Source organism: Lepus europaeus, chromosome 5 (genome assembly GCF_033115175.1).
Source record: "Lepus europaeus isolate LE1 chromosome 5, mLepTim1.pri, whole genome shotgun sequence".
NCBI lineage: Eukaryota > Metazoa > Chordata > Mammalia > Lagomorpha > Leporidae > Lepus > Lepus europaeus.
The window spans coordinates 43,708,139-43,731,455 of record NC_084831.1 but is presented as its reverse complement, the minus strand read 5'-3'; the positions used below and the strand labels follow the sequence as shown (position 1 = coordinate 43,731,455).

General features: G+C 40.3%; 1 protein-coding gene across 4 annotated transcripts in view; it reads right to left on the bottom strand.

Moving 5' to 3' along the window:
• Positions 1 to 23,317, bottom strand: part of ZFYVE9 (zinc finger FYVE-type containing 9) — a 217,359-nt gene that overhangs the window by 84,174 nt on the left and 109,868 nt on the right. For 3 of the 4 annotated variants that reach the window (XM_062191321.1, XM_062191322.1, XM_062191323.1), the window contains 3 exons: positions 6,372 to 6,471; positions 3,508 to 3,684; positions 1,723 to 1,892 (listed from right to left, as the gene is read on the bottom strand). In XM_062191321.1, the coding sequence (XP_062047305.1) occupies positions 1,723 to 1,892; positions 3,508 to 3,684; positions 6,372 to 6,471 (447 nt within the window). The remainder of the gene's footprint in view (positions 1 to 1,722; positions 1,893 to 3,507; positions 3,685 to 6,371; positions 6,472 to 23,317) is intronic. The other variant, XM_062191324.1, reaches the window with a different exon arrangement.

Genomic DNA, 23,317 nt, shown 5'->3' with positions numbered 1-23,317 from the left:
TCAAGTTTCAGCTGCTCCACTTCTTATCCAGCTTCATGCTAATGTGCCTGGGAAAGCAACAGAAGATGCCCCAACTCCCTGGGCCCCTGCACCCATGTGGGAGCCTGGGAAGAAGTTCCTGGCTCCTGACTTCGGTCTGACACAGCCCTGGGCTGCTGTGGCCATTTGGGGAGTGAACCAGTGGACAGAAGATCTTTCTTTCTCTTTCTGCCTCTCCCTCTCTAACTCTTTCAAATAAATAAAATAAATCTTAAAAAACAAAAAACAAATAAACAAACACATTTCTTTCAACCTTAATGTAAGCCGTGGGTTTGAGGTGATTATGATGTATCAAAATCGATTCAGCAACTGCAAAACTGTACTATTCCAGTAGGAGACTTGATAATGGGAGAAGCTATGCATGTGTAGATAGAAGGGGTACTTTCCTCTCTATTTTGCTATGAACCTAAAATGTCTCAAAAAAATAACAAACTTCACGGATACATTTATTCTCCGATTTTGTTTTAAAAGTGAACTTAAATACTTAATTAGAATTAATGGCCTAACACAACCTTGACCTCCAAATTCAAGGAGACAACCAGTGAGAGAAAAGCACCCACTTCGTAAAAGGATTTTGTGTGTATACTTTCAAATTGCGATTATGGGTGGCTCTGCCTCTTCACTGACTCTAAAAAAAAAAAAAAAACCAAAAAGTATTTATTTGTCTCCTGTTAAAACTTAGGCCCCAAGGAAAGAGGATCCCATTAACTACTAAATGGTGACTGCTATTTCCATAGAAACATGGTAGGGGTTGGCGCTGTGGTACAGCAGGTTGATGTCCTGGCCTGAAGCGCTGGCATCCCATACGGACGCCGATTCGAGACCCGGCTGCTCCACTTCTGATCCAGCTCTCTGCTGGGGCCTGGGAAAGCAATGGAGGATTGCCCAAGTCCTTGGGCCTCTGCACCTGTGTGGGAGACCTGGAGGAGGCTCCTGGTTTCGGATCAGTGTATCTCTGGCCATTGCGGCCAATTGGGGAGTGAACCATTGGATAGAAGACCTCTCTCTCTGCCTCTCCTCTCTTTCTGGTAATTCTGACTTTCAAATAAATAAATAAATCTTTTCTTTTTTAAAAAAAGAAACATGGTAAAAATGACAGCATACTATGTATAGTTCCCTTAGATAAATTATGTGGGCCTTTCATCAATTAAACCAATGGTTTTCAGTATCTCTGCAGGCTTGGAATCCCTTTCTAAAATCTAAAATGGAAATATAATAGCTAAAACAGAAAAGAACTAGAGAAGCTCAGGTTGAAGAGAAGGAACAGAGGGGCACTCAGCCATCTTCATATTGCCCCACCTTTCCTCACTGTGGTACTCCAAGAGGTCATCAAAGAATCTGGGGAACATGATTTAAAACCAGTATATCAGGAGGTCAGGATGTCCTATAGCCCAGCCTCTTGCTACAGCAACAGCCTGAGCTCATCTAAGAACAGCATCCATGAGAATCTTTCTCCTAGAAAACTTCTAAATACACAGCAAACAAGAACAGCTGATTTTGCCACATGTTTCTTACTGCTACACACACACACATACAAAGACATGTGCACCAATGTACTAAAACTGATCAAAACCCACAGGGTTCCACAAGTCACTCAACTTAGTGAAAGGAAAGACAGAGGCAGGCAACACAACACTGAATAAAGCAAGTAGGCACTGCTAATTGCTGTTTTGTTTTTCTTACCTCTGGTGGTAGAGGATTGGCAGTTACTGGCTTGACTGGGTCATGTGACACAGCCAGGGTTCCTGCAGAGGAAGTTCCATTCATTGTTAATTTGGCTGCATCAGCAACTTCTCCATTGGGCAAGATCCCATCAGCAAACCAAACTCTCCTTTGCTCTCTGGGCTGAGCCACTTGAGGGGCCAGAAAAATAAAATAGGCATCAATGTGACAGTGATAGGGTTTCTAAGGTGAATGAAGAGAAGGACACCAACTCCAGATGTACAAAGAAATCACTATTTAGCATCTTAAAACTAGAAATTAGAACTATAACTACATAAAAATGGTTATAATAAAAAACACAATTTAAATATGTTCTTTACATCTATGACTCAGATACAAATATTTAAAACATGTTGCTTTAAAATACTATTAGGAGTTCTTAAACACATCTATAATTAGGTCATATGATCTGTCCTGTAAATACCCAGGAAATAAATTCATAGCAGGCAAAAAAAAATAGCCCTAGAAATCCACATATCCTAACAGTATATGAAGTTTCCACAGAAATTAAACATCTGGAAAAGTAATATGGTACTTACTGTTAAAGGGCAAAAGATGCCCTGAAGAATGTTGAAGAATTGTAAATTAATAAAGGAAGAGTTGGCACAGATACATTAAGAACCTGGGAAGTAAACTGACCAGATCTTTGGCAAAAGTATAACTGAAGAAGTGAAAGACTGATCCGGCAGTGCAAAAGCAGTTTTCATTTTAGTGAAAGGACTAGGAAAAAGCTGGAAAACTGAGTTTGATGAAATGTTTTCTTTAAATCCAATTTTGAAAATCAATTCAAACAGTCAAAACAGAGACTGGGGAAGAACAACAAAAATGATAAATGAAGTAAAGAGAATAAAGATTTTTAAGAGAGCAAGCCTGAACTCCCAAAACTACAAGGAGTATGACCAAGGGATGATCTGAAAAGATTGGGAAATGGGAAGAGTACGATAATGTCAATAAAAGTCTTCGATCTTTAAAAGGGGAAAAGGGCCATTTAGTAAGGGGTAGGGGATATTACTAGATGAAAAGATATATAGTTAACTAAGGAAGATTGAGTTTTAATTATCAAGAAAACTTTGTGATAAGATCATTTTAAGGAAATATATAATTGTCATTTTTACTATACATAATCTCCTAAATGCATAAAGTACCTTTCATCTGACAATATCATAAATGTTAAGTTATATAGTAAGCCAAAGTAAGTTTACGCCATCATTTTCTACCTGTCATACTATATATCAGAATTAAAGTTCTGGACTTAAAGGTCTATATCCCAATACAATATTTTCATATTTTTACAATGGATGGATTAAAAATGAAAAGAGAAAATGGCAATGCATATTCCAAAAAGCAAAACTACAGCAGGCTGGTCAGAAGGAAGAACTCTAGTTTCCATCACTTACTAGACCTCTACAAAGAACATTAGGGTAAGCATGAGGCTAGGATTTTACAGGGTGACTTCAAATCCTGCACCTCTTTTCAAGTATAAGCAGTATAAATGTTCCATTCTTAAACTGGAGAGGAGATTGGCATATTTTCCAGAGGTGCCTCCAAAGTATCAGGCCAACACAGTTATTTTTTACTTGCCCAGAAATAGTATTGACACATTTCTCACCTTGTTTTTTCACTTTAACAACCACCCAAAGGGCCTTATCTGCAGTGTTTAAAAGACTTGTGCTGCAAAGTCACATCAGCACCTTTTCAGAGGAACTTGGTGAGGAAAAAGAGAGAGAATAGCACATGATCCCCTACCTTCTGCTCCAGGGTGCTTTAAAACTCCCACAGGTACCATCACAGTGGGAGGTGGAGAGCTCAGGGCTCCTGAGGCCTGAGCTTGCTGCAAGGGAGGGATAGTAGAACAGTATTCAGCAGGATTGTTAGGGTTAGGGCTCTGGCTTGAGGCACTCATCATGTTCTCCCAGGCTTGAGCTAAAGCAAATACAGACACAATCAATGTGAATGGATTGCAAATTATGGACATCAAGACCTCCACAATATTGGATAAATAAAGTAGCTCCTGCTCATTAACACTCACAATATTTCTCTCTTCCAGCTAGTGAAGGTATTAAGGATAGGTGATTGTGTTCAATAAAGGAGACCACTTAGCTAAGTAAACTACTTGCAGCAAATAAGAATTACATGATATTAAAAATAATGAAAAGAATTATATGGTCATCTGATACAGACTGATACTAGATCAATCTGAGTTAAAGACTAGGACCCTGGCTTCTTTAAAGGAGATCACACATTCCCTCAATAGGGAGTAAAGCAATATCAAACGTTAAGGATTTCCAATGGGATAGCACTTAGGCATTTCTGGGTTTAATAGTTAATGCATTTTATAAAGTTCTATCAAAAGTCAAAATCAGGAGCTAAAACTCCTGATTGTATGACTACATTGTATGATTCTTAGTTTCATTTCTAGACTAGGCTCTTTTTAATTGAGATAAAAGCTCATCTGAAAAATTCTAAAGCCTACAACTCAGGAGAACATATCTCTACATTTCCGTGATTTCTGCTTTACCTATCAATAACAACCATTTCACATCTTTGGTGTGTCTCAAAAGCACAGGACCCATTCGAACATGAAAATGCACCAATTCCATATAAACGTGATCACAGACATGTAAGAATTCTGTGTAATTTTACTAACACTGATGTATCAGGCATTGTATTTAAAAGAAAATGGGATGGAACAAGCATTTGGCCTTGAGTTAAGACACCACCATCCCATATTGGAATGCTTGGGTTTGATTCCTGGCTCTGACTCTTGACTCCAGCTTTCTGCCAATGCAGACTCTGGGAGGCAGCCCTGAAAGCTCAAGTGACTGGCTTCTTGCCACTCACAAGGGAGACGGGGATCGAGTTCCCAGCTCCTGGCTTCAGCCCTGGCCCACTCCCAGTCACTGATGGCATTTGGGGAAACAGTGGATGGGAGATCATTCTGTCTTGCTCTCTCTTCTCCATCTCTGTATCTATCTGTATCTCTGTCTCCCTCTCTTTGCCTCTTAAATAAATAAATAGGATGAAAATGCTATAAATATGATATCAAATTTTATTTTCAAAGTTCAGGTAATACCACATGACCAGGAATAGAAAACACCCAATTTTTAAGCATTTTTTAAAAATATCATTCAATATAAAAGAATGATCTATAAGATTCTGAATATTTATTGCCTCCAAACTGCAAGACAGGACTATTTACAAAAGCTATGCTCCTTTGAAAGCACTAGCAGGAAGAGGGGAGGAAGAGAAAAGGAAAAGAGATAGGGAACACATCAAATTAAATATTCAGAAAAAGATCAGGCTAAGCCATGCAAGAGGAAAGGACGCTGGAAAAACCAGGAAAAGTAGATCACCTTAGGATCCCCTGTTAAGGGACTCCTTAGCTTAATAAAAAGCAAATATTCCATATGAATCCTCTACCATTTCCTTCATCTTTAGCTATGCCAACTTAAAATAAATAAATAGCTATCCAGTTGGAAGATCTTATCAAATAAAAGAGGTGTTAAGTATTGTAATTAAGTAACATGCTCTCCTCTGTGGATATGCTTCAAAAAATGAAAGTAGTAGAATAAAAACCATCAATTGACAAATCAAGTGAGATAACTATCATCAAAACAGTGACCCTTAAGAGTAGAGAGAATAAGTCATATTTGAACAAAATTATAAGAATTCAGAAATGGGAGGAAATTAGGGGGATCATAGGAGATTAGAACAGACCAGATTAACTGACATGCAATAGGTTAATAAGGCAGCAACAGGAAAACATCACTATGAGCAATGCAGACAGACAAGGCAGGAGGGATCTCAGAGCAGTAAGTTCCATCCTCTGGGAGGCACATTATCCAGGCACAGGCAGCAGTGGTGTCCAAATTCAACACTTTATGTCTATTAGTAACTGTTCTGTGTACAAAGACACATTCAAAGAGAAAACACTAAGAATACTCCAGGTATTTTTGTTTTTCTTTTTTTAACTAAAATGCCCTTGGATTTGTTTCTAGCTCCTCAAAACATGAATAGTAAGTAAGATTTATTTACCTTCCCTCTGGCTATATTCTTTTTCCACATAACAACTAGATTGAAAACCATCATCCTCATAATAAATCTAAGTAGGAAAGTAAGATTAAAGAGATAATTGAGAAAAATGCAACTTTCTATTTGATCCTAAATCTAAAATATATATTTTAATAAGATGAGTTATTAAGAATATACTCTAAATTATTAAGGTATTTCCTAGAAAGAGCTTCTCTTGGGAAGAAAATCTCAGCCCATTTGCAACATATCTTGTCATCCAGGTCAACAGCTCCCAAACCCCACCCACTTCAGATCATTTCATAGGAATCCTAATAGCTACATAACATCAGATTCCCAAAGAACTTCTATTCTACCTCCAAAAACTTTTCTGGCTTTAGCATTCATTCATTAAATTAGGAACAGGAATTTTGAAATGCTAATATACTTTCAAAAGATGAAAACTTAACTCAATATTTTTAAAGTTACAACTTTTGAGAAAGTGAGTAATTTGTAGAGAAAGGCATTGAGGAAAAACTTTTTTTCATAGGAATTCTATCGTTCAGTCTCCACTGTGAAATCATACTCTTTTCGATACTCACCATTCATCAGCACTGAATGGCAAATTACACACACTCTAGCTTCCTTTCTGTCCATGTATAACAGTTTACATTTCAGGCTACAGCAGGAAGCACAGAAAACCTATGGAGAAAAAGAGCATACTAAATTTATTTAGGATCACAATGTAAAATGGAATAAACCAATACTGAGCAATGCTGATTGACAGTGAACCTTATTACACTCAAATAATAAAAACTTCAAAAGAATTCAGGAGGCTATGCAATTCAAAAGCTAGAGTGAGATTTACAACTGTATCAACGATAAAGAAACTGAAAATGTTGGCTGAAAATAAAAACCACAGGTAAGGTCACACAGAAAATCTACAGCAGAGAAACACAATTCAACCTTAGTTACTCCTAGGGAAATCTGTATGTACAGTATCACATGACACAGAGTTTTACAGATAGCTCCATCTGCTATTTCTGTTTAGAAAGGAGTTATATCAGGACTTAAGGATTTCTGGTTTTTAACTTCTGCTTTCCACTATACTCATGGGAAATAATAACCAAACCAGCTATTTTCACTGATTTGCCACAAAGGCCAGGCATAAGATTATATAAAGACAATCATAAAAACCCCAGCTCCCCCTCAGGAAATCAGAGCACGTAACCAAAATCAGCCATGCTAATTTCTAGAACCTCATTTCCACCTTCTGGGGCTGGCACCTGATAATCTTGCTTCCTTTCGTTTTCTACATCATGCAATAAGAATCTTGTTAGATTCTCTGTTAAGAATTATTTTCTTGGCCAGCGCCGCAGCTCACTAGGCTAATCCTCCGCCTTGCGGCGCCGGCACACCGGGTTTTAGTCCCGGTCGGGGCACCGGATTCTGTCCCGGTTGCCCCTCTTCCAGGCCAGCTCTCTGCTGTGGCCAGGGAGTGCAGTGGAGGATGGCCCAAGTGCTTGGGCCCTGCACCCCATGGGAGACCAGGAGAAGCACCTGGCTCCTGCCATCGGATCAGCGTGGTGCGCCGGCTGCAGCGCGCCAGCCGCGGCGGCCATTGGAGGGTGAACCAACAGCAAAGGAAGACCTTTCTCTCTGTCTCTCTCACTGTCCACTCTGCCTGTCAAAAAAAAAAAAAAAAAAAAGAATTATTTTCTTGGGGCTGCCGTCTGCAGTGCCAGCATCCCATATGGACACCAGTTCGAGTCGTGGATGCTCCACTTCTGATCCAGCTCTCTGCTATGGCCTGGGAAAGAAGTAAAAGATGGCCTAAGTCCTTCAGCCCCTGCACCCACGTGGGAGACCTGGAAGAAGCTCCTGGCTCCTGGCTTCAGATCAGCACAGCTCCAGCCATTACGGCCAACTGGAAAGTGAACCAGCAGATGGAAGACCTCTCTCTGTCTCTCTCTCTATGCCTCTCCTTCTCTGTGTAACTCTGTATTTCAAATAAATTTAAAAAATTTATTTTTACAAAAGAATTATTTTCTTAAGAACTCATTTACTATATAGGTCTTCACAGATGAAGAAAACTGCTCCCAGTAGGATAAATTCTACTTTATCAGTTTGTATAGCCAAGAAGTATCCTATATCTTATAAAACTGAGATAATGGATCATGCTAAACTCAAACTTCAAACTGGATCCAAGACAACAGAATAGGGAGGGAGCTTACTGCTCCAGTCTAGGAGAAAACGGTTTAAAAAACATGGAGAAAGTGCAATCTCAGGGAAGAGTTAGGGAGAAAACAACAGAGGAAACTCCAGACAAATTAGAGGGACACTGTGGACCTACGTGGAGGGTATAGACATGTGCAACTCAGGACCACAGCAGTTAACAACCTCAGCACCAGATCTAGAGATGAGGTGAAACCAGACTACAGCAGGCCAACCCACTGGCAATAAAGCTGCAAGAAGACCTGGCAGGAATCTGGAGCTCTGTGGGGGACAGTGTACCTGACAAACTAGAGGAGGAAAAAGAGGGGGACACAATTGTCTCTCCCCAACCACCTGGCACAGGCATCCTGTAACAATCTGAGAGGGTAGGCACCATTTTGGACATATGTAACAGCTGTGCCAGTGGCTCATGTCCACGTGCCCAGCAACCAGCCAAGTAAGAGGTGCCTGGGTCTGGCTGAGTAAACTGACAGGGGGCTGGGTACTCGTGACTGTGGGAAGCTTGTGTGCTGGGACCGTGAAAACACTGTGGCTGCGTGGGAGGGTGCAGGATGTGGTAGTCACTATAGGAGGCTCCACATGCTCCCTCCATGCTTCCTGATTCCCTGTTGAGGGTCACTGCTGTGGAATCCATGCTTAACTCAAGGACTGCGCAAATCCACTCTCTGGTTCTTGTGGCAGTGAAGATGAATACTGTATCCACTGGGCCTAGTGCCCAGGCACTGGTCTCCTTTGAGGAGAGGTGGTGATAATGGGACTACACCAACAGAATAGAACAAACCTCCCCTCAGGTTAAAAAAAAAAGATTTGCCAGGTCCAACCTAGGTGTCACCTTAGACACTCCCTTCACCTTGGAGCACTGAACAGAGCCCCCTGGCCACACCAACCACTTGCCTCTAGGTATTCACTGAAAAAGTGGACACTCCACTAAGCCAAATAGGAACAGACCAAAGATGAAAACCATCAGAGGGAAAAAAAAAACAACAAGTATCCCCACAAAAGCATAATAACAAACACAGCAATTCAAGACATAAGAATAAAGAAGACAGGGGCCAGTGCTGTGGCACAGTGGGTGAATGCCCTGGCCTGAAACACTGGCATCCCATATGGGTGCCAGTTCAAGACCTGGCTGGCCCATTTCCAATCCAGCTCTCTGCTCTGGCCTGGGAAAGCAGTAGAAGATGGCCCAAGTCCTTGGGCGCCTGCACCAGCATGGTAAACCTGGAAGAAGCCCCTGGCTCCTGGCTTCGGATCAGCGCAGCTTGGGCCGCTGCAGCCAACTGGAGAGTGAACCAGCGGATGGAAGACCTCTCTCTCTCTCTCTCTGCCTCTTCTCTCTCTATGTAACTCTGACTTTCAAATAAATAAATCTTTAAAAAAAAAAAGAATAAAGACGACAACAGAATGCCCCCAAAAGAACATAACACTACAGTACAATGTGAAAATGAAGAGATTGAAGAAAAACCAGAAGCAAAATTCAAATAATTTATCATAAGATTAGTTAGAAATAAAGAAATTCAAAAATAACATGAATGAAAATTATTCTTTGTAAGAAATTATGATTTTAAAGAGAAATCAAAACAAAAAACTGGAAATGAAGAATTCAAAAAGACAAAAAACATGAAAAGCCTTAAAAACAGATTGGATGAGGCAGAAGAAAGAATATCTATGCAAGAAGACAAATCTCTGGAAATTTTACAATCTGATAAAAAAAAGCAGAAGAAATTAGAAAACTAAAAAACAGTGTTGGAGATTTATGTGATACTATCAAATGACCCAATATAAAGATCTTAGGAGTTCCTGAGGGTGTGGAAAGAAGGAATGGATTAAAGGTCTTTTTAGTGAAATAATTACAGAAAACTTCCCTAATATGGAGAAAGAAAAAGATATCCAAGTACAGGAATCACATAAAACCCCTAACAGACATGACCAGCAAAGACCTCTGGAGTGAACCATCGGATGGAAGACTTCTCTTTCTCTCTCTCTTTTATTTTTGGATTTATTTATTTTATTTGTAAGTCACAGTTATACAGACAGAGAGGGAGAGGCAGAGAGAGAGAGAGAGAGAGAGAGAAAGAGAGAGTCTCTGTAAAAACTATGGCTTTCAAATAAATAAACAAATCTTTTTTTAAAAAAGATAAAGAATGGCTGAATGGATTAAAAAATAAAACTCATCTATTTACTGCCTACAAGAAACACATCTCACCATCAAAGCTGCACACAGACTGAAAGTGAAGGATGGAAAAAAAATATTCTATGCTAACCGAAACCAAAAAAGAGCTGGGGTACCCATCCTAATATCAGACAAAATAGACTAACACAAAAACTGTTAAAAGAGACAAAGACAGGCCGGCGCCGCGGCTCACTAGGCTAATCCTCCGCCTTGCGGCGCCGGCACACCGGGTTCTAGTCCCGGTCGGGGCGCCGGTTCTGTCCCGGCTGCCCCTCTTCCAGGCCAGCTCTCTGCTGTGGCCAGGGAGTGCAGTGGAGGATGGCCCAAGTCCTTGGGCCCTGCACCCCATGGGAGACCAGGATAGGCACCTGGCTCCTGCCATCGGATCAGCGCGGTGCGCCGGCCGCAGCGCGCCTACCGCGGCAGCCATTGGAGGGTGAACCAACGGCAAAAGGAAGACCTTTCTCTCTGTCTCTCTCTCACTGTCCACTCTGCCTGTCAAAAAAAAAAAAAGAGACAAAGACAGGCACTATGTAATGATTAAGGGAATAATTTAACAGGAAGATGTCACTATTGTAAACATATACGCACCTAACTATGGGACACCTGGGAGGAGGGCTCCAAGATGTCAGAATAGGGAGGGAGCTCACTGATAGTCCAGGAAAAGATAATTTAATAAAAGTGGAGATACTGCAGTCTCAGGGAAGAGTTAGGTCCACATGGTGGACCTATGTGGAGGGCATGTGCGCCCACAGCTTGGGAACCCAGATGCAGAGAGAGTCTCTGCTCCAGCGCTGGAAAGGGAGGTGACGCGAAACCACAGTAGCCCAAGACACTGGTGGAAAAGTGGCAGGAAGACCCTAGAGGGAATGAGGCTTGAAGCCCCATGGGGGAAAGTACACCAGCCTAACTAGAGGAGAGGAAAAAAATAAAAGGGACCGGTATGGACACGATTCTCTCTCTCTCCACTCACCTTACAAAGGTGAGCAAGACAATAGATCAGGTGCCATTTTGGACATATGTTAACAGCTGCACCAGTTTGGGGCTGTGCCCTCCCTCAGCCAAACAGAAAAACCTGACTCTGGTGGGGAGAAATAACAGGAGACTAAGACCTAGTGAATGTGTGGAGCTTATGAACCAGGAATGTGGGGAAAAAAAAAAAACACTGAGGGTGTGTGGGAGAACTCACAGTGTGGCTGAGACGTGGGTTGTCTCAGTGGGAGATGCCACAAATTTGGGTGGCCCTGGCTACCTGGTGAGAGACATTGCAGAGGAATCTGAGCTTACACTGAGGACTGCACAGATCCTTTGTGTGGTCCTTGGGACAGAGCAGACAAATATTATACCCACTGGGGCTAGCGCTCAGGCACTGATTGCCATGAGAAGAAGAGCTCAGCTGAGTGTGAGTGAAATTACTTCCCTTCTGAATAGAGGGAGAGAGGGAGGGAGGGAGGGAGAGAGGGAGGGAGGGAGGGAGGGAGAGAGAGGTTTACCATGCCAAACCTGGGTGTGTCACCTTTGGCACACCCTTAACCCTGAATAACTGAACACAGCTCTCTGGCCACACCCACCACAAGCCTCTAAAGATTCATCAAAAGCAGACAGTCCACTTAATCGAGAGTCATAGTATAATGAGAAAAGCCGCCACAGCGGAAAAAAAAAAAAAAAAGAAGAAGAAGAAGAAGAAGAAACAACCAAAGAATATCTTCACAATGTCAAACAACAAAAACAAGGGAGACATCATGATGCTCCCAAATGAACATGACACACCAACACAAGATTATGAAGATAATGAGATAAAAGAAATGCAAGATATGAATTTCAAAAAATTATGATAAGAACATTTAGAAGTTATCAAAAACCAATGCATGAACTACAGAAATCCATACAGGACAGGACAGAAAATCTCTCTCATGAAAATGAAATCTTACAGAGGAATCAAAATGAAATGAGGAATTTAATAGAACATGAAATTGAGATATTGAAGAGAAAACAAAATGAAATGAAGAATTCAATAGAACAAATGAAAAACACAATTGAGAGCCTTAAAAACAGAATCAGTGAGGCAGAAGAGAGAATATCGGACTTAGAAGACAGAGCACATTGGCTGGCACCACAGCTCACTTGGCTAATCCTCCTCCTGCAGTGCTGGCACCCCGGGTTCTAGTCCTGGTCAGGGTGCTGGTTCTGTCCAGGTTGCTCCTCTTCCAGGCCAGCTCTCTGCTGTGGCCCGGGAGTGCAGTGGAGGATGGCCCAAGTGGTTGGGTCCTGCACCCCATGGGAGACCAGGAGGAAGCACCTGGCTCCTGGCTTTGGATAGGCACAGAACGCCAGCAGTAGCAGCCATTTAGGGGGTGAACCAACGGAAGGAAGACCTTTCTCTCTTTCTCTCTCTATCTCTGCCTGTCAAAAAAAAAAAAAAAAAAAGCAAAAAGCACAGGAAAGTATACAGACAAAGCAAAAAAAAGAAGAGGAAACTAGAAATCTAAAAAATATTGTTGCTCAGAACTGCGCCTGCCCTCAAACAGAAAAACCTGACTCTGGGAGGGTGAAATACCAGGAGGTTAACATTTAGTGAAAGGATAGAGGTAATGAACTGAGGCGTGGGGGGGTGGGGGGGTGGGACCGGTGGGTGAGAGAACTCACGGAGGTCACGTGAGTATTCTCCAGAGACGCTACAATTCAGTAACCTTGCCAACCCGGTGGGAGACTGCAGGAGAAACTGAGCCCACACTGAGGGCAGCACAGATTCTTTGGGTGGTCTGTGGGAAAAAACAGACGAATGATATACACACAGAAGCCAGAGATCAGAAGCTGACTACCATCAATTCTGCCTTCTGAATAAAATAAATAAATAAATAAATAAAGAGAGAGAGAGATCTACCACGCCTAACATGAGTGTGTCACCTTTGGCACACCCTTAACCCTGAAGAACTAAGCAGAGCTCTCTGGCTACACCCATCTCAAGCCTCCAAGGCTCCTCCAACAGAAGACAGTCCACTTAACATAGTCATAGCAGAGCAAGAAAAAAAAAAACAGCGAGGGAAGAAGAATTCAAAGAATACCTTAAAAATGCCAAGCAATAAACACAGAAACTGAGGGAACAAGATCAACGAAGACATTAAGATGCCCTCAAATGAAAATAACACCCCAAGCCAAGATTATGAAGATGATGAGATAGAAGAAATGCAAGATATGGATTTCAAAAAATTTATGATAAGAACATTTAGAAGTTTTCAAAAGCAAATTCTTGAACTACAGAAATCCTTATCGGACAGGATAGACAATCTCTCTTCTGAAAATGAAATCTTAAGGAGGATTCAAAAGGAAACGCAGAAACTAGTAGAACTGGAAAGTGTGATAGTGAAGAGAAATCAAAATGAAATGAAGAACTCAATAGCTCAAATGACAAACACATTAGAGAGCCTTAAAAACAGAGTCAGTGAAACAGAGAGAGAATATCGGTCTTAGAAGACAGAGCACAGGAAAGCATACAGTCAAACCAAAGAAAAGAAGAGGAAATTAGAAATCTAAAAAATATTGTTGGGAATCTACAGGATACTATTTAAAAAACCCAACATTTGGGTTCTAGGAGTTCCTGAAGGCATGGAGAGGGAGAAAGGATTAGAAGGCCTTTTTAGTGAGATACTAGCAGAGAACTTCCTGGGCTTGGAGAAGGACAATGACATCCTAGTACAGGAAGCTCATAGGACCCCTAGTAAACATGACCAAAAGAGATCCTCACCACGACACGTTGTAATTAAACTCACCACAGTGAAACATAAAGAAAAGATCCTAAACTGTGCAAGAGAGAAATGTCAGATTACTCTCAGAGGATCTCCAATTAGACTCACATCTGACTTCTCATCAGAAACCCTACAGGCTAGGAGGGAATGGCGAGACATAGCCCAGGTGCTAAGAGAGAAAAACTGCCAGCCCAGAATATTATATCCTGCAAAGCTCTCATTTGTGAATGAAGTTGAAATACAGACCTTTCATAGCAAACAGAAATTGAAAGAATTTGTTGCCACTCGTCCAGCCCTGCAAAAGATGCTTAAAGATGTGTTACACACAGAAACACAGAAACACGGCCATCAATATGAAAGAAGGTAAAGGAAGAAAATCTACCAGTAAAAGATCATAGGAAGCTCAGAGCATATACTAGAAAATGTCTTTGGGAAAATGGCAGGGCAAAGTCACTACTTATCAATAGTCACACTGAACGTTAATGGACTTAACTCTCCAGTTAAAAGGCACAGACTGGCTGAATGGATTAAGGAACAAAACCCATCTATTTGCTGCCTACAAGAAACACATCTTTCCAACAAAGATGCATGCAGACTGAAAGTGAAAGGTTGGAAAAAGATATTCCATGCCAACAGAAACCAAAAAAAGGCAGGTGTAGCCATATTAATATCAGACAAAATAAACTTTAACACAAAAACTGTTAAGAGAGACAAAGAGGGACACTACATAATGATTAAGGGTTCAATTCAACAGGAAGATGTAACTATTATAAATGTATATGTACCTAATTACAGGGCACCAGTTTATTTAAAAGATATGTTAAGGGACTTAAAGGGAGACTTAGATTCCAATACAACAGTACTGGGGGACTTCAATACTCCACTCTCAGAAATAGACAGATCAACCGGACAGAAGATCAACTAGGAAACAGCAGATTTAATCTACACTATTGCCCAAATGGATCTAACAGATATCTACAGAACTTTCAATCCTACATCTAAAGATTTTACATTCTTCTCAGCAGTGCAGGGAACCTTCTCTAGGATTGACCACATACTAGGCCATAAAGCAAGTCTCAGCAAATTTAAAAGAATTAGAATTATACCATGCAGCTTCTCAGACCACAGCAGAATGAAGGTGGAAATTAGCAACTCAGGAATCCCTAGAGAGTATGCAAACACATGGAGACTGAACAACATGCCCCTGAATGAATACTGGGTCATAGAAGAAATCAAGAGAGAAATCAAAAACTTTCTGGAAGTAAATAAGGATAACAACACAACACATCAAAACTTATGGGATATGGCAAAAGCAGTGTTGAGAGGAAAGTTTATAGCAATAGGTGCCTACATCAAGAAATTGGAAAGGCACCAAATAAATGAGCTTTCAGCACATCTCAAGGTTCTAGAAAAACTGCAGCAAACCAGACCCAAATCTAGTAGGAGAAGAGAAATAATTAAAATCAGAGAAGAAATAAACAGGATTGAATAAAAAAAAATTACAAAAAAATCAGCCAAGTGAAGAGCTGGTTTTTTTGAAAAAATAAAATTGACACCCCATTGGCTCAACTAACTAAAAAAAGAAAAGACCCAAATCAATACAATCAGAGATGAAAAAGGAAATGTAACAACGGACACCACAGAAATAAAAGAATCATCAGAAATTACTAAAAAGAGTTGTATGCCAGCAAACAGGGAAATCTATCAGAAATCGATAGATTCCTGGACACATGCAATCTACCTAAACTAAACCATGAAGACATTCAAAACCTAAATAGACCCATAACTGAGAAAGAAATTGAAACAGTAATAAAGGCCCTCGTAACAAAGAAAAGCCCAGGACCAGATGGATTCACTGCTGAATTCTACCAGACACTTAAAGAAGAACTAACTCCATTTCTTCTCAAACTATTCAGAACAATGGAAAAAGATGGAATCCTCCCAAATTCTTCCTATGAAGCCAGCATCACCTTAATCCCTAAGCCAGAGAAAGATGCAGCATTGAAAGAAAATTACAGACAAATATCCCTGATGAGCATAGACGCAAAAATCCTCAATAAAATTCTTGCCAACAGAATACAACAACACATCAGAAAAATCATCCACCCAGACCAAGTGGGATTTATCCCTGGTATGCAGGGATGGTTCAATGTTCACAAATCAATCAATGTGATACACCACATTAACAAACTGCAGAAGAAAAACCATATGATTATCTCAATAGATGCAGAGAAAGCATTTGATAAAATTCAACACCCTTTCATGATGAAAACTCTAAGCAAATTGGGTACAGAAGGAACATTCCTCAATATAATCAAAGCAATTTATGAAAAACCCACGGCCAGCATCCTATTGAATGGGGAAAGGTTGGAAGCATTTCCACTGAGATCTGGTACCAGACAGGGATACCCACTCTCACCACTGCTATTCAACACAGTTCTGGAAGTTTTAGCCAGAGCCATCAGGCAAGAAAAAGAAATTAAAGGGATACAAATTGGGAAGGAAGAAGTCAAACTATCCCTCTTTGCAGACGATATGATTCTTTATTTAGGGGATCCAAAGAACTCTACCAAGAGACTATTGGAACTCATAGAAGAGTTTGGAAAAGTAGCAGGATATAAAATCAATGCACAAAAATCAACAGCCTTTGTATACACAAGCAATGCCACAGCTGAGAAAGAACTGCTAAGCTCAATCCCATTCACAACAGCTACAAAAACAATCAAATACCTTGGAATAAACTTAACCAAGGACATTAAAGATCTCTACGATGAGAATTACAAAACCTTAAAGAAAGAAATAGAAGAGGATACCAAAAAATGGAAAAATCTTCCATGCTCATGGATTGGAAGAATCGACATCATCAAAATGTCCATTCTTCCAAAAGCAATTTATAGATTCAATGCAATGCCAATCAAGACACCAAAGACATTCTTCTCAGATCTAGAAAAAATGATGTTGAAATTTATATGGAGAAGCAGGAGACGTCGAATAACTAAAGCAATTTTGTACAACAAAAAACAAAGCTGGAGGCATCACAATACCAGATTTCAGGACATACTATAGGGCAGTTGTTATGAAAACAGCATGGTACTGGTACAGAAACAGATGGATAGACCAATGGAACAGAATAGAAACACCAGAAATCAACCCAAACATCTGCAGCCAACTTATATTTGATCAAGGATCTAAAACCAATTCCTGGAGCAAGGACAGTCTATTCAATAAATGGTGCTGGGAAAACTGGATTTCCACATGCAGAAGCATGAAGCAAGACCCCTACCTTACACCTTACACAAAAATCCACTCAACATGGATTAAAGACCTAAATCTATGACCCAACACCATCAAATTATTAGAGAACATTGTAGAAACCCTGCAAATTATTGGCACCGGCAAAGACTTCCTGGAAAAGACCCTGGAGGCGCAGGCAGTCAAAACCAAAATTAACTATTGGGATTGCATCAAATTGAGAAGTTTCTGTACTGCAAAAGAAACAGTCAGGAGACTGAAGAGGCAACTGACAGAATGGGAAAAAATATTTGCAAACTATGCTACAGATAAAGGGTTGATAACCAGAATCTACAAAGAGATCAAGAAACTCCACAACAACAAAACAAACAACCCACTTAAGAGATGGGCCAGGCCGGTGCCGTGGCTCAACAGGCTAATCCTCCACCTAGCAGCACCGGCAAACCGGGTTCTAGTCCTGGTCGGGGCGCCGGATTCTATCCCGGTTGCCCCTCTTCCAGGCCAGCTCTCTGCTGTGGCCCGGGAGTGCAGTGGAGGATGGCCCAAGTACTTGGGCCCTGCACCCCATGGGAGACCAGGAGAAGCACCTGGCTCCTGGCTTCGGATCAGCGTGGTGCACCGGCCGCGGCAGCCATTGGAGGGTGAACCAACAGTAAAGAAGACCTTTCTCTCTGTCTCTCTCTCTCTCACTGTCCACTCTGCCTGTCCAAAAAAAAAAAAAAAAAAAGAGATGGACCAAGGACCTCAATAGACATTTTTCAAAAGAGGAAATCCAAATGGCCAACAGACACATGAAAAAATGTTCAAGATCACTAGCAATCAGGGAAATGCAAATCAAAACCACAATGAGGTTTCACCTCACCCCGGTAAGAATGGCTCACATTCAGAAATCAACTAACAACAGATGCTGGCGAGGATGTGGGGAAAAAGGGACACTAACCCACTGTTGGTGGGAATGCAAACTGGTAAAGCCACTACGGAAGTCAGTTTGGAGATTGCTCAGAAACCTGAATATAGCCCTACCATACATCCCAGCCATCTCACTCCTTGGAATTTACCCAAAGGAAATTAAATTGGCAAATAAAAGACTCTGCATCTCAATGTTTATTGCAGCTCAATTCACAACAGCTAAGACATGGAATCAACCTAAATGCCCATCAACAGTAGACTGGATAAAAAAAATTATGGGATATATACATCAGTAAAAAGAAAAAAAAAAAAAAAGAAATCCGGTCATTTGCAACCAAATGGAGGAATCTGGAAAACATCGTGCTGAATGAAATAAGCCAGTCCCAAAGGGACAAATATCATATGTTCTCCCTGATTGGTGACAACTAACTGAGCACTTAAAAGGAAATCTGTTGAAGTAAAATGGACACTATGAGAAAAAATGACTTGATCAGCTCTTGTCCTGACTGCGAGGAATAACTTACTATTTTATTCCTTTTAGTGTTTTTTTGTTCTACTTAATACCATTGGTTCAACTCTTTAATTAACACACAATTATTCTTAGGTGTTTAAATTTAACTGAAAAGTGATCCCTGTTAAATATAAGAGTGGGAATAAGACCTTTCTCTCTGTCTCTCTCTCACTATCCACTCTGTCCAAAAAAAAAAAAAAAAAAGAGTGGGAATAAGAGAGAGAAGAAAATTACAGTTTGGCACATGCTCATTCAGACTTACCTCTAATGGTAGAGCTAGAAACGTGCCAGGGGATTCCAATTCAATCCCATCAAGACGGCATGTACCAATGCCATCTTATTTGTGAAAGTGATCAGGTTAAGTTCATAATTTATCAAAAAGACAGGATTAAGTGTCAAAAGGATTACATAAATAAGACCAGTGTCTGCAAATAATTGATAGAATTAAAAAGGAGAGAATGATCATACATGGGAAGCAGGATATACAGCAGACTCATAGAATGGCAAAAGCCCTAAAAAGCACTCTGGCCTCAGAATCAGCCCTTAAGGCATTTGGATCTGGCTAAAAAGCCCATGAGAGTTTCGCAGGCATGGAAAGCCAAGACACTGTGGGAAAAAGAAAAAGAGCTAAATGAAAAATCTCTGTGAGTGAGATCCCAGCGGAAAGAATGGGCCATCAAAGGCAGTACCTTTCTCTGAAGAGAGGGGAACTTCCACTCTGAATATGGCCTTGTCTAAATAAGATCAGAGTTGGTGAACTCAAGAGGCTTCCATAACCTTGGCAGCTCATGACAAGAACCTCGGGTAGTTACGTCATAAATAAGAGTGTCAATTGTTAAATCAACCACGGGAGTCACTGTGCACCTGCTCCCTATGTAGGACCTCCGTCCTCAATGTGTTGTACTATGAGAATTAATGGTAAAACTACTACTCAAGCAGTATCCTATAGATCATGTGTCTTTGTGGGTGCAGTCTGTTGAAATCTTTACTTAATATATACTAAATTGATCTTCTGTATGTAAAGATAATTGAAAATGAATCATGATGAAGAATGGTATGGAAGATGGGATGGCTGCGGGTGGGAGGGAGGTTATGGGGGAAAAACTGCTACAATTCAAAAGTTGTACTTTGGAAATTTATATTTATTAAATAAAAGTTGAACAAAAAAAGAAATGCCAATGGATCTAAAGAGAGACATAGATGCCAATACAATTGTAATGAGGGACTTCAATATTTCACTTTCAGCAATGGACAGATTAACCACACAGAAAATCAAGAAAGGAACAGTTAATCGACACTACAGACCAAATGGACCTAACAGATATCTATAGAAATGTTCATCCTACAGATGCAGAATACACATTCTTCTCACCAGTGCATGGAACTTTCTCTAGGCTTAACCACATGCTAGGCTACAAAGCAAGTCTCAGCTATTAAAAAAAAAATTGAAATCATACCATGCATCTTCTTGGACCACAATGTAATGAAGCTGGAAATCAGCAACTCAGGAATCTCTAGAGCATATGCAAACACATGAAGATGGAACAACATGCTCCTGAATGAAAAGTGAGTCATACAAGAAATCAAAAGAGAAATCAAAAAATCTCTGGAAACAAATGAAGACGATACAATATCAAAATGTATGGGATACAGAAAAAGCAGTGTTAAGTAGAAAGTATATAGCAATTGGAGCCTACATCAAGAAATTGGAAGCCACCAAATAAATGAGTTTTCAATGCATCTCAAGGACCTAAAAAAACAGCAAACCAAACCCAAAACTAGTAGGAGAAAAGACATAATTAAAATTAGAAAAGAAATAAACATAGTTGAAGTAAAAAAATACAAAAGATAGCAAAACAGAGAGCAGGTTTTTTGAAAAAATAAACAAAATCGACACACCACTAGCCCAACTAACCAAAAAAGGAGGGAGAAGACCCAAATCAATACAATTAGTGATAAAAAGGAATGTAACAACAGACCATAGAAATAAAAAGAATCATCAGAAACTACTACAAAGAGCTATATGCCAACAAATTGGGAAACCTAGAAGAAATAGATTTCTGAACATATACAACCTACCAAAATTAGCCATGAACACATAGACTACCTAAACAGATGCATAACCAAGATGGAAATTGGATCAGTAATAAATACCCTCCCAACAAAGAAAAACTCAGGACCAGATGGCTTCACTGCTGAATTCTACATGACATTTAAAGAACTAACTCCAATTCTCCTCAAGCTATTCAGAACAATTGAAAGGGAAGGAATCCTCCCAATCTCCTTCTATGGGGCCAGTGCTGTAGTGCGGTAGGTTAAAGCCGTGGCCTGTAGCACCAGCATCCCAAATGGGTGCCTGTTCAAGTCCCAGCTGCTCCACTTCTGATCCATCTCTCTGCTAATGTGCCTGGGAAAGCAGCATAGGATGGCCCAAGTCCTTGGGCCCCTGAACCCACATGGGAAACCTGGAGGAAGCTCCTGGCTTTGGATTGGATGGGCTCATCTCTAGCCAATGTGGCCATGTGGGGAGTGAACCAGTGTATGGAAGACCTTTCTCTCTACCTCCCTCTGTAACTATGCCTTTCAGTTAAATAAAATAAATCTTAAAAAAGAAAACTTCTATGAAGCCAGTATCACCTTAATACCCAAACCTGGAAAAGATACAACAGAGAAAGAGAACTACAGACCAATATCCCTAATTAACATACATGCAAAAATCCTCAATAAAATACTAGCCAATCAAATCCAACAACATATCAGAAAATCATTCACCGAGACCAAAAGGGATTTATCCCTGGTATGCAGGGATAGTTCAAAATTCACAAATCAATAAATATAATTCATCACATTAACAAACTGAAGAACAAAAATAATAGGATTATTTCAATAGGTACAGAGAAAGCATTTCATAAAATACAGCATATTTTCATGATGAAAACCTTAGGCAAACTGGGTATAGATGGAACCTTCCTCAACACAGTCAAGATAGTTTATGACAAACCCACAGGTAGCATCTCATTGAATGAGATGAGATAAGGCCGTATCACCCTGAATGTGTCTGAGCTCATCCAAATGGGGAAAAGTTGGGAGCATTTTCACTAAGATCCAGAACCAGACAAAGCTGCCCACTGTGCTCACTGCTATTCAATTCAGTCCTGCTTAGCCAGCACTATTAGGAAAGAAAAGGAAATCAAAGGGATGCAAATTGGAAAGGAGCAAGTCAAACTATCCCTATTTGCAGATGACAAGATTCTATATATAGGGGATCCAAAAGATTCCACTAAGAGACTATTGGAACTCATTAAAAAAAAAGTTTGGTAAGGTGGCAGGATATAAAATTAACACACAAAAATCAATAGCCCTTGTATACACAGAAAATGTCATGGCTGAGAAAGAACTTCTAAGATCAATCCCATTCACAATAGCTACAGAAAAAATTAAATACCTTAGAATAAATTGAACCAAGGATGTCAAAGATCTCTATGATAAAACTGACAAAACATTAAAGAAAGAAATAGAAGACTCACACACAAAAATAAAAATCTCTCATGTTCATGGATTTGAAGAATATCATCAAAATGTTCATACTACCACAAGAAATTTACAGATTCAATGAGATCCCAATAAAAGTACCAACAAGATCCTTTTCAATTCTAGAAAAACTGATGCTAAAATTCACAGGGAAATACTGAAGACCCTAAATAGCTAAAGCAATCTGATACAACAAAAACAAAGCCAGTGGAATCACAATACCAGATTTCAAGACACACTACAGGGCAGTTATAATCAACATAGCCTGGTACTGGCTAAAAATAGATGTGTAAACCAATGAAACAAAATAGAAACTTCAGAAATCAATCCACACATCTACAACCAATTTAATCTTTGAAAAAGGAGCTAAAATCAATCCCTGGAGGAAGGACAGTCTCTTCAACAAATGGTGTTAGGAAAACTGGATCTCTGTATGCAAAAGTATGAAACTAGAACCCTAGCTTACACTTTACACAAAAATCCACTCTAAAAGGATCAAAGACTTTAATCTATGACCCAATACCATCAAATTACTAGAGAACATTGGGGGAAACTCTGTAAGACATTGGCATACCCAAAGACTTCTTGGAAAAGACCCCAGCAGCACAGGTAATCAAAGCCAAAAAGGACAAATGGGATTACTTCAAGCTAAGAAGCTTCTGCACTGCAAAAGAAACACTCTGGGGCTGGCGCTGTGGCACAGTGGGTTAAAGCCCTGACGTGAAGCGCTGGCACCTCATATGGGCACCGGTTCTGGTCCCGGCTGCTCCTCTTCTGATCCAGTTCTCTGCTATGGCCTGGGAAAGCAGTGGAAGAAGGCCAAGTCCTTGGGCTCCTGCACCTACATGGGAGACCCAGAAGAAGCTCCTGGCTCCTGGCTCCAGGCTCTAGATCAGCGCAGCTCTGGTCATTGCAGCCATCTGAGGAGTGAACCAGCCGACGGAAGACCTCTCTATCTCTACCTTACTCTGTAACTCTTTCAAATAAACAAAATAAATCTTAAAAAAAAAAAAAAAGAAACACTCTGTTAAGAGGCAACTAACAGAATGGGAGAAAATATTTGAAAGATATGATACTGATAAAGGATTAATATCCAGAATCTATAAAGAGCTCAAGAAACTCAACAACAACAAAACAAACAATCCAGTTAAGAAATGGCCAAAGGACTGAATGGGCTTTTTTCAAGAAAAG